Source organism: Astatotilapia calliptera, chromosome 14 (assembly GCF_964374335.1).
Source record: "Astatotilapia calliptera chromosome 14, fAstCal68.1, whole genome shotgun sequence".
NCBI lineage: Eukaryota > Metazoa > Chordata > Actinopteri > Cichliformes > Cichlidae > Astatotilapia > Astatotilapia calliptera.
In genome coordinates, this window is record NC_137435.1 from 17670056 (window position 1) to 17683952 (window position 13897).

Sequence of the window (13897 nt, forward strand, 5' to 3'; positions counted from 1 at the left end):
AGGGGATTAGTTAAAGAAATTGTGTTTTCTTTGACTGCACAGCTCTTAAATGCCTGCTTCAAAACAAAATGTTTAGCGGTGGAAAAGCAGGCTGCTATTGCTGTTGTTTTTGCTGTTGCCCCCGCAAACAAATGCATTGGCACATGTATCGATCAAATCTTTGCGATTCCCGACACTCAGATTTCATCACCGTGTTTATTCCTGTTTGTCATTTCCCAGGACTATCAGACGTGGCTCGACCTGCGGGAACTGGAGACTAAGCTTGGGGAACGTTACATTACCCACGAGAGCGATGACAGCCGCTGGCAAATGTATGCCCGTGAACACACTCTGCCATACCCTGCTCACTTTGTGCCGCCTCCTCTGGCGCAGGCTTCCGATGACGAGGACGGCGGGGAGGATGCAGATATGCAAGGTCTCACAGAGAGGGTCAGCATACTCTGACCACAGAGAGGTGGAGGACTCACGCTCATTTAGGAAGGATGAAAGAAGCGGGGAGAAGGGGATGGTGGCCTTGTACTCTAAAAAGACACACTTGCAAAGAATCATGTGGTTTTTATAAAATAAAGTGTCTGACTGATTAGAGCTGCGTGAGAGCACTCGGTTTTACAGCTATAAATCCAATTTCTCTCCTCCAGCCCGAAGAAAACCTTTAAAGCATTTACTCTGCTTGTCTTGGTCCTCTTTCATCTTTTGAATTGTTGAATTTCTTTTATGATAAAGACTGCTCAACTCTATTTCACATTCCCTGTTCATCTGTTCAGGGTGCCTTTACAGATAAAAGGTGCGGAGTGAACCGTAAATCCGAATTTGTCAGAGGAATGAAAAACAGCATGTTCTTTCCCCCTGTCAGTGTAGTGTGCATCAGAGCAAACAAGGAAATGGCATTTTACCACAGGTGCAGATAAGAATCAAAGAATCAAACATTTTGCTATACAAACAGTAGTAAAACCCAGCCGAAACGTTACGAAATTAAAAGCAACGCGATGCTTCTTTTTTTTCTTTAATATATTATTTTAATGGGACTGACTGGAATTACAGAAAATTCAGTTCAATCTCTTTTCAGTGATGGAGCTCTTTACAGCAACAAAAGACTTCCTCTGTGCTGGTAATTACTGAAGTGAGTCCACTGAGAGAAGCCATCTATATTCACAAATGCATTCCCATAAATTCGTGTTCTATAGTGAAAACCAAAGGTATCGATCTGGCGACAGCAAATCCTCCAGTAATTACTGCAGGTTTGTGGCCACAATGGCCTTTTAGAAAATTATATGTAATTAAAGATGCCATTATGAGTTTAAATGAACTAGCGTGCGGGCAGTGTAATACTTCCACTCACCGGACAATTTTCAGTCGTGAGATTTCGTATATCGGTGACAGCTCTCTGTAGCTGCTGCTGAAAATTGCTTTTTATTGTGTTATCATTCGTTGTGAGCCATCTGAGGTCAAGCAGGTCACTGAAATGATTTGTACCGTTAATAATGAGAAGATAAATGAACGTATCTTTCAGCAAAAGCAGACATTCCCCTGTGATGTAAGTGTATGGGTGGACAGTGTGGGTCACTAAACTAGTTTGGACAACTTATCTTGTACAAGTATTGACTACCTTTCATGTCGATGTGTTACATGTTTCTGTGAAGTAGCATTATCTAGATTCATCATTGAACATACTGTAGTTACTGTTTTATGAATGTATAACCTGAAGCTTATATAGCTGTCAAATATGTGTAGACTGTGTATAACTTGTTTGAAGGATGATCCTGGCTTTTAGATAATACAAACCTCCTACAGCATTGTATTTGTCTTGGAAGTTTTATTTAACGTGACGTCCGTGCATGCTTAACTGGAACCTGCTCATTTTCACCTGCTTCCTGAGAAATTGCACACAGGCCTGAGCAGATACGGATTTAGTCCTAAAATATTTGTCAGCCATATACAGATTATTTGCTTTTTCCCTATAAATATATTTATAAAACAAGGGCCATTACTGTGCCTTAGATTGTCTATGGAAAAAGACGTGCTTCATTTAAAGCATAACAAAAGAATAAGGACGACTTGTTCTGCACCACTAGTTTTCTACTCACAGGCTGACAGGCTGTTATTTCTTTTACTCTCAAAAGAAGAGGAGATTTTTTCCCCTCCAAATATGCTGCTGGGTACTTTGGTACAGACGTAGGCAACATGGACTAAAGAATTATGATGGAATTGGAACCAGAGACACACAAAAAAGTACTCCCAGCTCTCAAAGCACAGACAGTCGGGTGTTTTTTAACACCCCACAGTCTTGAGTGGCACTCAAGAGGACCCTGTGGCAATGGAGGCAAAGACGCTGAATTTTTTCCCATTGTGAAATGAGTACTCTTCACTCAGTTATACTGGTAGAAGTGCACCCTTGTTGCTCCTACCCTACACCCGTCGTCATTCTCAAACAATGCCAGATGATAGACTCTTCCTTTTTCCTCCCCTCCTTTTATTTCTTTCAAGTGTCAGTAACTTTCGTTTTATCTCATCAGCTTCAATCTTCCAGCCCATTGTTTTTGCACTGTCATGTAGAGCCCTCCACTTAGTAAGCAAAAGAGACAGGCCCAAACCTCCAGAGAGACGTACCTGGCACCAGAAATTACATTTCTATTGAGTTTTATCTGCGACAAGCAATATCAGTCTAGTTTGTTAGAGTAGGTGGAAGACAGCTTAAAAATATTTCTGTTTTCACTCAACGTTTCCACTGAAAGCAAAAAAGCAGTCGGGCATCCAGATTAATGACCTTGTGCTTCTTAAATGAAAGTGTTCTTTTCACCTGCAAGCACTAGGTTTAGCAGTCTACACACACACACACACACACACACACACACACACACACACACACAGAGGAATAATTGATTGGCTTATTATTTAACAGAGTTAATAATCAGATGGCAGCAATCCAGTGCATTTTGGCCCATAGGACAACCTGTCAAAAGGAACATAAAAATGGGAAAGAATGTGACATAGTTGCTGGTCTGAAAGCGAGAACATATTCAGTGAGTGTCAGTTCTCTGCGTGAAAATACCTTGTTGACGTCACAGGAGCATTGTCAATACAGTAACTCATATGACTGCTCGTTGTAGAAAAGGTATGCCGAACAGAATCTGACATGCACCTTAAATGCACCTTATGAAACTTAAAACTTAAAACTTAAACAGAAGACCACACAGAGTACCACTCCTATTAGCTAAGAACAGTAAACTGATGCTACAATTCACACTTCTTACCAAAACTGAATAATATAAGATTGGAAAATGTGCCTGCTTATGAGACTTTCTGCAGCAACATTCAAATGGTAGGGTCAGAATTGGGTATAAATGGCATGAAAGCATGGATCCAGCCCTCCTTTTATAAATTGGTCAGATTGCTGGTGGTGGTGAGGATATTTTCTTTGCTCACTTTAGGTCCCTCAGTACCAAATTCACATTTTTTTTAAACTACCTGAGTGCTATTGTCCACCATGCTTATTCATATATGACCACAGTGTATCATTTAGGAATGTATATTTCCCACCAACTGATGGCTGCCTCCAGCAGGATAACATACTGTCATAAAACTCAAATAATCTCAAACTGGGTTCTCATGATGGGTTCTCTGTACTCAAATGGCCTCTACAATCACCAGATTTGCATCCAGCAGAGCATCTTTGGAATGCGGTGGAACAGGAGATTCACATCATTGTTTGATGCTATCATGTCTGTATGGCTCGGAATTTCGGAGGAAAAATTCTAGCACCGTGTTAAATCTTTTATGGGGGCTTTGAAGGCAAAAGGGAGGCCAGTGCAGTGCTAGAAAATGTACCTAATAAGCTCAATGAGGGTATGTGACTGTTGTAAACAGTACATTCAGGGTTTTTTTTTTTCTGCTGTAGATTAATATAACACAAAATTGTCTGTCCATGTTTTGGTTGTGAATTAACGTGTAATCTTGTTCTCATTAGTGTGCTCTTTTGTCTTTACCACAGACAGTTTTCTTGAGAATTAGTTTGTGGTGCGATAGAGACGCGGAGGGTCCAGAGAGTGGCGTAATAAAGAAGCCATTTTAAATACACACTCATCACACCACAACTCTTCTCTACCCCTGCTTCCCCGTGTTTTTAAACACGGTGGGCGTGATTGCGGATGCCGTGCCGGTGCTTCCGCCTGGCACCGCCGACCACGCCTCACCACATAGTTCTTTTTGATTTTGTTTTTTTTAAACTAAGAAATATATTAACAATAATCGCAACTTGATACTTTATTAACGTACTCAGAAGTGTAATGTGATCTTTGAACTTGTATTATATTAGTGTCGCTTCCATACGGAAAGAGCTACTGATTACTTATTTCCATAGCACGTTTTGTCATCTAAACCTCTGAGACCTCCCAGTGCTCATTTCTTGTCAGCTTTAGTGGAGTCTGTTTTGTTCTGCAGCTCTGCTTGGGGTGCATGCACATGCATGCCAATTGATTTTAGCCAGTGGGTGCAATTCCATTTTCTCTCAGGCTTGTTCAGAAGTTATCTGTATTAATGAAGTCTGTGGGAGAAAGTGCTGTTTTTCCACAAGAGGCAATTGGCTGTGTGCTCAAAAGGTTACCAGGAGTGTTCATAACTCAGAGAGTGTCATCTTATTTGAACTGCAACTACTCCTAGAACAATTGCAATTTGCACTCTCAGTTTATAGCTGCACCTCATCTGGAAAACACATCAGCTTTTCATTAAATACAAAAGAAAGTAGTGCACGCATGCGGAATTTCGAGATAATGCTACCCAATCAAAATAAGAACTGAACTCCAGAGTTTTCAGTCATTTCCACTTTCTTGTTATTTCATGCTTCTCGAGATAACGATCTGTGTAAACACTGAACACAAAGCCCACAAACCATCATTAGCTCTGGAAATGTTTTGTTTGTGATTGTGTAACATGATCACAAATTCTGATTGCACTTTCCTCCACTTGGTATGACTGCACAACCGATGACCTCCAGCTTGGCCATCAAGTACATTAAACGGCTATACCAGCTGCTGAGTTTGCCCCTGCACTTAGGCGTAATGCATTTTGAAAGGCAATAGATCAACTGTGTAGAGCAATTTGCAAAATTACAGAAAATTGCAGCGCATTTCCGGTTGTCATGTAGATGCATGACCAAAAAGGTACTAAATCTCTTTCTATATCACACCACTGTGTGATGCAACAAAAGCTAAACCCTAAGCTTAAAAACCACTGGGAGGTGTGAAATACTTGCAATCCTACCATTATCATAAAATGTCAATATCTGTATTTATATTACATACAAGACTGTTTTTCTAAAATGACATTTCCATAAATAATCTTTTAAATAGTTTTTATGGAAAATTTATGATGGCAAAATTCACTGTATGCCTACTGCTCTGTCTCATTAGTGCCCTCTGACTCTGCTTCATGTGACCGCAAGTTGGATGCTTGTTACCAAAAAACAGGCAGGTAAACCAACAAAATGATTTATTTTAAGGTGATAGAGGTGAAGCACACTATCATGTGAGGAAACAGTTACAAGAAACTGAAATGCACCAAACATATGCCCACTGCCTTGTCTTGTTCTCTTTTGCCAAAATAGCAAAGAATTTTCCATATATCAGTGTCATACTAAGGAATGAAAAAGGGAAGTTGACAAATTTAATATCCACATGCACAACTTTTAAAAAATATTCTCAGCACTTAAACTTTTTGGCATCACATTATTGGCACCTTGAGGTAGTCGTTAAAAAAGTGTAAAAGCCACAGCAGAAGTGACAGATAAACTTGTTCTGTATTTGAGTTTAAGAAAAAATAGGTTAGTAGCATAGGTAGGTAAAATAATACATCACCAACATGGCCTTAAATAGTATTTAGACACAATTAATGTGGTTGCTAAGTGATGTAAGCTCTGTAAGACTACATTACAGACAAAAAGCTGGATCTGTTAGAAATGACAGACAATAAAAGCCTGAATTCAACAGGAAAATGTACACATTCATGTAATGTTATTTAATCATTTGTTTATTAGAGAAGAAAAAAATTAAAAGAAAGAATACCAATAAAAAGAAAATTACTCATTCTTACTCATATTCTGCTGAAATGCAGTGACAAAAAGCTGAACTTATTGAACATGTGTGTGACATCAAAGCATTACAAAGGAAAGAAGAAACAATGCTTCAGGTGGTGGAAAATCAGAGTATCTGGAAATTCCCCTTTTGAGTATTTTATTTCCATACATTTATCGTTTCCGTTTCAATAATCGTCTACTTTCCTTTCCTTTTTCTTAACGTCATGTAAGGAATGTGTTCTTGCTGTCAACATTCACATCTGTACACTGATGGTCACTCAACGCATAACCAGAGCAACCTCAAGGTTTCGTCACAGACTCCATTTATAAACATGTGAATACCCAGTGTTCACATCATCTGAAACAGAGCAACGTTCTTTATCTTCTTCGTGTTTTACAGTGACGTGATTGACACATTTTGGTTTTCTCGTACTGAACCAGACTGAAAGTGATCAGCCAAACTGAAAAAGACATTTAGACCAAAAAAAGGAGTGAATGACCCACTCATTAAGAACTACAACTACAATGATGCTATTTAAACAGTCACTGTGATGTAAAAGGGGAAGACAGGAGCTATGCAGCTCCCGACCCATAAGTTACAAATTTCCCTTAAATCCGAGAGGAGGGGGAGGGGACTTTTTTCTGGTCTCATAAGAGCATTAACGCATGATTCATATCTTTTCTATAACCGTTTAATTTTTGCCCAGCCCTGAACACTTCCTGCACGCACGTGTGCAGAAGCAAACCTCCCTCCTCCTACGCGTGTCTTCCCCTTTCTGTACTTCGCCCTTCCACACTTCTTACTGACATTTCAGCTGTGGCTGTCAACGGGAACTAGCAACGAGAGCAAACTACACAGTACAGAGAAAAACAACCTCTTGCATCTGTAGCTATTGAACATGCTGTTAATGATCTGGTTCATTTGAGATTATGAGGAACTGCAGTGGCTTGGCTGCATGTCAGCAGCTCTGAAAAGTCTCTTCTGAAGCTTTTTTTCTGATCTTCCTGGACTGAACTCTGCTGAACCTGAAGCAGGTCTGGAATGCGTCTAACACTCTTCACCCACTGGACAGCTTTCTACAAGATACAACTTTCTATCAACAAACAACAGGTGAGGTCATTCATTACTGACTGGAGTTCTGGAAACCAGATGAGGGAATTTATGTAAAACTTTTTATAAACTGCCCTAGAAAAGGACAAGTTCAAAGGTAACTTTTATTATGTTTGCCAAGTTCTTAAATGTAGTAATTTATTTTGAAACCGCACTTCATATGCTGGGCTTCTTTTTGTACCCAGTGGACTGTTGTCAAGGGAAAGATGGAATGCTTGAGGTGATGTGAGTAACCACTGCAAAAATAATTAGGTTTGAAATGTTGATTCTCTGGAGGGTTGAATGTTTTCTGTGATTCTCCCAGCGGTGGTCACCACAGCACGCTGGAGAGGGCAACAGAAAACTGCTCTGGAAGAAGAAACTGTGGACTGCTTTACCTTTGAAACACCACTTTGGTATGAGGGAGGCAAGTTAAAACGCATATTTCTTCTTTTTGTTTTAAAAGGGGGGCATCTGGCAATCACCACATCCCCCCTCTTTAGAGATAAGGCTAAAATGCTGCTCTCTTAACAATTCATAATGACAACCAGATTTACTTCAGCACATAATGCTAACAAACACATAGTTGGCTCAGATGGAAAAAACGAGTGAATCAAGCCCTGGCCAGCTGTGCAAAGTAGTCGTTTGTTTGGATTTGAAATGTACTGATAGAGACAGCAAAAGAACAAAAAGATGTATGCAAGAGGAAAAAAGAAAAAAAATATTGTTTTTAAGAAGGACCTGAACAGGACAAATGAACCATTACAGGCATTAGAGGTAAACTCTATCTTTGTAATAGGGGAATACCTGTTTGTCATTAGTCATAGTATCCTAAGTGGTGACTAACAACTGAAATATTTTAGAAAAGTTTTGATTTATGAGGAAAACTTTCCTATAATGCAGTCATGATAAGTCTCCCATTTTTTTTTTTTTAAATTTTATGAATAATCCATTAAATCAAACCCATTTCAAACACACCTGCACACAGGCACGTGCAGACACACATTATCGTTCTCTGAAGACGATCTGTCTCCAAATGGCTTCTCTATTATTGAGTTTTCTGGACGTTAATAGCATTAGATGCTTCCTGAGCCTATAAACACACCAGGGTCAAGCCTGGAAGAGAGAGAGGGAACAAAACAAAGAGAGGAAACAAATATCAGCAAAAGCCACAGAAATAACGAGCAAAGTTTGATCTCCTAATGCTTAAATTTTATACAGCAAATGGAAAGAATAAAATATCTGTACAAAAATATTTTAGTCTTGTGGTCTACATTAAGAAGAGTGTGTTAACCATTGGTTCCCATTACCTGGTAAAATAATTAATGTGGATTTTCTTTCCAGTGGAACACAAACTAAACATTAACCCCTTAATCGTCACAATGAATGGGTGTATACGATTGTACTGATGGTGTAAATATGAATAAATACTTCGGTTATTAACTGAAACCAGAGGACATTTTCAAAAAATTCTGTTGTGATAAACTAAAATTTTAAAAAATGTTCAAGGCTGATGACACAGTTTCACAGACCAATAGAAAGCCTATAAACAGTCTGAAAGGAAAACCATAACACAACCAGTTGAACTTTGTAACAGTTCCTCTGAAACAACATTCCTAATTATGTAGTATTCATGTGTGAGTTCTTTTGTACAATCAGGTTCTGGCCTTAGTTAGCCTGTCATAGTTTCGTTGAATTATTTTTGAACCAAGCTGAACTCATGCTCGGTCTGCCCAGAAATATCCTTCTCAGTCAGCATCTTAACATGTCTGTTTAACCGCACTGTTAGCATCTGTAGTCAAAACATGGCCATGCTGTAGGAAATCCAAATTTACCCCGAATAAACCACTAAACTGTTTTAACTGTGCAGCATCTTTTGTATTTTTAATGCATTAGTCGTCAATTATGATTATATATTCCAAACCATTTTTAGGTTTCATATTATTTATGAATGTGTCAGAATTTAAAACATTAACAAGAACGCGCGAATAGCCTCCTTCTGTAACAGTTAAGCATGTCACTCTTTAACTTTTACATTAAACAGAGTAGATTAAAACAGGGGGACAAAAAGCCTAAAGCTGTGCATTACTAGAAAACAATTAGGTCTGTTATGTTAAGAGATGGTCATGTCCCATATGAAATGTGTAGGATTTCATTGAAAACAACTGGACTTTAAAAAGTGAAAGTTTAGTGAACTCTATTTATTTGTACTTTGATGAGATGTATAATTGAGTAAAACATATAAAAATATTTATCATTTATTAATGTGTTGCAAGCCCTATGATGTAAGTCATTTTCTGTTAAGCCTGCAACGTGCTGCACAAAATTCATGCGACACGCCTGTAATGTAACTGATCGTTATGCCTGCACGATAATATGTATGGGATATATAAACGTCATAAAGAATTAACTTTATTAAATGTTAATAATAATGTTTTGCTAAGTTATGCACTTTTATGGACACTACCTAATTTTTCAAACAAAGTTGACAACTTCATACATCACATATTGACATGAAGAAAGACAATTAGTGTCATGTGATCATCTACATGTGTGCTCCAAATAATTTTTTTTTTTTTAAATCTAGAAAATCTGTATTTCAAAAAAGTCCTCCTGCCGTTCAAAAGGCATTGTTTGTACCCCTTACTTGTCTTAGTCTGCAAAATAGGTATATTTTGTTATCTTTTCTGGACATAAAAAACTGAAAGAGCAGGAAATGCAAATGTGATCCATCATCATTTCAATTATATTTTCAGTCATAGAGCCTTTTATTTTTTTCCCCCAGGAGGTAGCTTACATGGCCTTCAGTAAGAACTGGAATCTGTTCATGGCCTTTGCATTGAATTATACTTCTTCTCTACCAAGCTAGTTAGTGAGCCAGCATTACCATTATAATAACAACAACAACAACAACAACAACAATACATTTTATTTAGGAAAGTGCCTTTCAAAACACTCAAGGACACTGTACACAGCAGAATAGAGACAAGCAATAACAACAACAAACATAACAACTTACAAATTTACAAGGATAAAACATAAAGCAAATAAATAAAAGAGATTATGTGATAATGCATATTATGGGAAATAAAATGCAGCTCACATGTTACAAGTCACAGTAAGCTACAACAGATTGTTTGCAGTTATGCTAGCTTGGCCAAAAAACCTCACTCATCAGTGTATTACAAAGAATACCCAACAAAGAGCGCAGAGGTTCTCTCAGATGCCTTGCCCACTGACCTTGTCATTATACCACAAATCTCTCACCTTTTAAATGTCCAAGTTCAGTCGAATAGTTTCGTATCCTCTCTGAAACTGCACTGCTAGCTTTACTCTCATGGAAAAGAAGACTTCTTCAAAGAGGAAAGGTTCATGTCAAAATAACAAAATCAGTCTCACAGCAGATTATTTGACCTGCTCTTTGTCTTTTATCTTTTTGAAACAGAAAGTATTACTGGATTATTATTAAATTCATTTTGAAATTCTTGTCTCTGCTGGGTTACGCTAATCTTTAAGATGTATCTGGTGTGAATTACACTCAGAGCTCTGTGATGGACCAGGTGTGATGGTTCAAATCAGGGAGAGAATTAATTGATTCATTTATAGAGTGCATGAGTTTCACATTACTCATTCTTGAAGCTGCAGTAAACAACTACCTTCGTCACATCTGCATCTGTTTGTAACGTCACATTTTCCACGTGTGGGACTAATAAAGGTTATCTTATCTTATCTTTAAATTGGAAATAACTGGTCCAACTCACTATATGACTGCCAACTTTTTTGTCCCCCAGAATGCAATTCTGTGGGAGCCTGCAAGGCTCTTATTGTGCTGAGAAACAAAAAGTAACCTGTAATCTGTGATTACTGTAAAATGCAAATAATCAGTTTGCCTGTACATTCTGTGCGATCCTCGCCTGCAACTTAGACCACGCAGGAGAATAAATGCAGCAATTTATAGATAATTTAATAAAAAGTAGCATTAACAACAAGTAATGTTGATCGAGTGCTCAGGTGATCGAGTGCAGAAGATTCTACATCAAGTTAATCTAAAAGGTATCAGTTCCTTAATGCTGTCTGTTTCCACAACAACGACAGCTTACCTTATGACATGTGTTCTCCATACAGTGCAGCTGAGGCAATTTCACTTTCTATTAAAACCGTGGGTGCAAACTGTTATCATCAAGCAGCATGACTAAACCCATACTAGGAAGCGGAGGACTCCCATCGACACTATGCCTGAACACCATATAGTGTGCAGAATCAAACTATCTCACATTGAGAAACATCAGGACAACCAAATTATTTTTTTTATCTCTTGAGCTCAGTCAACCATGAAATAGAATAGGGGATACAAAATATCTAAGCTATATTATATGTTTTTAAAGTATTACGGTGAAGTCGTGTTACCATACAAATTGTTACTGTATTTATTTTAATTTCATGGATTTAATGATGTATTTTTGTCTTGCAGGTGATTTTTTTAACCAGGGGAGTTACAGCTAACTAAAGGAACCATGAACTCCACTTTTAAACCAGAAACAGGCAACAACTCAACATGCGTTAACATTGGAGAGAGTGTTGTCAGTAACTTGCTGATGTCTGTTTACATACTGGCCTTTGTTTTTGGTTTGATCTTCAATGTACTGACCCTGGGCCCCATCATTCAACAAGTGAGGCAAAAAAATGTCCTGGGAATCTTCCTGCTCAACCTGTCTATCTCTGACTTCCTTTTCATCATCACTATGCCCCTTTGGATAAATTATTACCGGTTTAACCACCGCTGGATGCTAGGTTCTGGGTCCTGCAGTGTAGCTGGCTTTGTCTACTACTCTAATATGTATATCAGCATCTACCTGCTTTGCTGTATCTCTGTAGACCGCTGTCTGGTGGTCAGCTACCCACTCCGCTTCAAGACACACCGAACTTCTTGCTACGCCTGGATGCAGTGTATCGTAGTTTATGTGGTAGTGGTGGTGATACACATCATAATGCTGGTCTATGATAATCTCACAGACGCCCATGATGAGAACAACAATAATGACCGTTGTTATGAGACCTACCCCATGGAGAAGCCTATTGCTCTATTCAACTTGCTCAGAGTAGGCTTGGGCTTCCTGCTACCCCTGCTAGTGCTGGCAGTGAGCTACTGGAGGGTGTTAGCCACTGTGGGCCGAAGTCCCGGCCTGAGCGCCCAGGTTAAGAGGAAGGTCCGTCTTCTCTCCTTTGGAGTCATTGGGATCTTCTCAGTTTGCTTTGCTCCATATCATATTCTTTTGCTCATACGCTCACTAGTATTTTATAATAACAATTTTGATAAGAGTCACAATGGGAGTTACTGCAAGTTTGAAGAACAAATGCACTTCTTCTTCTCCTGTACGCTTGCACTGTCCAGTTTGAATGCTGTGGTGGACCCAGTGCTGTATGTGTTGGTGAGTAATGGAGTCTGGGAGCAGATGAAACTAACCTGGAGATGCCGCAGACGGACTGAACAAGAAGACTGTGCACTAACTGCTTACAAAGGAGGAAAAGCTGCCACTACTGCCACTACTAATTTAATATGAATAATAAGCTATATGTGATAGACATGTGTACAATTGTATGTGTGTGAGTGTGTATTGAGATATTATAGGATTTTGCATGGCAGCTTTTTCAAGTAAAGTCTTCCTCTCATGAGTTAAGTAACGGGATTATTTCCATCCCACTTGTGTATGTTATTTTGTGTATGTATAAAAGGCAATCTTTGTTGTTACATTTGTATGTTATATCGAGCACAGTGTAAGGAGGAAGCTGAATAATGTATGCATCTGAGTCCTGGTTAATGTGATATTAGTCTCGGGTTCTGCTCTCCCACGAGTTCTTCAGTGTAAGCCACTTCTGGTTTTGTTGTTAGACACTGTTGCCGCAACTGAAGAGCCATTGTATTTTTTTTTGTCCAATCTATGCAATCATAGCGTGACTGAGCAACCCTGATATATTTAAATATGCATTACCTCCAATGCATGCCATACAAAGCCTTTGTTAGCATAACTTTGTGTGCCCAGTGTCTGACATATTTAACAAGAAATAAATCAGTATTATGTCCAGGTGCTCAGAGTTTTTTTTCACGCAGACAGTATGCAACAATTAACCCATACACCCAGTCTCTTAGTCTTCGCCATTAAACATATAGATAATTATAAATGCAACATAGCTGTGTGCTTCACAAGTGTCAAGTTGAAAAGGAAGGCAATAATGATGGATGTATATAAGTGTGTGTCAGGGGTGTGAGACAGAAATGGAGAAAAAGAATAATAAAGTGAAAGAAAGACAGCAAAAAGACTGAAAGAGGAAGCGTTTGAATCAACATTATGTCTGTTACTTGGTTCATAATTTATACAGCAGCTTCCTCATGCGTCAGCAGAGCTTTTTTTAGTAAACATCATTACAATCTAAGATGAACATTGACTGCATAGTATAAACCCTGAATAAAACCAGTTTTGTTTAATTAAAGGTCTATACTGCTGATTTCCTGAATTGTACAATCATGTATATCCTTCCATAAGAAGCAGTTTTGGAGGTTTGCTACTCTGGAGAATTCTGGTATCTGTTCATATGATGCCATGATCTTCCCATCAAATTCACCCTACCATGGAGCTATGCTCATAGAAACTACAAAAACCCCAAGAGCAACATTTCAGACAGGTCTCAGTTAACCTATGACAAATTGGCCAAAAAGGGGAAGGACACAAGTGTTACAATAG

At 38.6% G+C, this 13897-nt stretch overlaps 2 protein-coding genes across 6 annotated transcripts in view; both read left to right on the forward strand.

Moving 5' to 3' along the window:
• prkd2 (protein kinase D2) overlaps nucleotides 1-1793 on the forward strand; it is a 30943-nt gene extending 29150 nt beyond the window's left edge. For all 3 annotated transcript variants that reach the window (XM_080288348.1, XM_080288347.1, XM_026191250.2), the window contains one exon: nucleotides 220-1793. In XM_080288348.1, the coding sequence (XP_080144474.1) occupies nucleotides 220-444 (225 nt within the window). In that variant the 3' untranslated portion in view covers nucleotides 445-1793. The remainder of the gene's footprint in view (nucleotides 1-219) is intronic.
• A 5057-nt stretch (nucleotides 1794-6850) lies between these two features.
• gpr184 (G protein-coupled receptor 184) lies at nucleotides 6851-13240 on the forward strand. Of its 3 annotated transcripts, none has more exons than XM_080288349.1 (4): nucleotides 6863-7178; nucleotides 7364-7403; nucleotides 7483-7584; nucleotides 11629-13240. In XM_080288349.1, exon 4 carries the CDS (start codon nucleotides 11672-11674, stop codon nucleotides 12716-12718), a length of 1047 nt encoding a protein of 348 aa, XP_080144475.1. In that variant the 5' UTR covers nucleotides 6863-7178; nucleotides 7364-7403; nucleotides 7483-7584; nucleotides 11629-11671; the 3' UTR covers nucleotides 12719-13240. The 3 variants fall into 3 exon arrangements, with proteins under 3 accessions (XP_026047037.1, XP_080144475.1, XP_080144476.1); XM_080288350.1 differs by having other exon boundaries at nucleotides 7364-7398; XM_026191252.2 differs by lacking the exons at nucleotides 7364-7403; nucleotides 7483-7584 and having other exon boundaries at nucleotides 6851-7178.
• The last annotated feature ends 657 nt before the right edge of the window (nucleotides 13241-13897 follow it).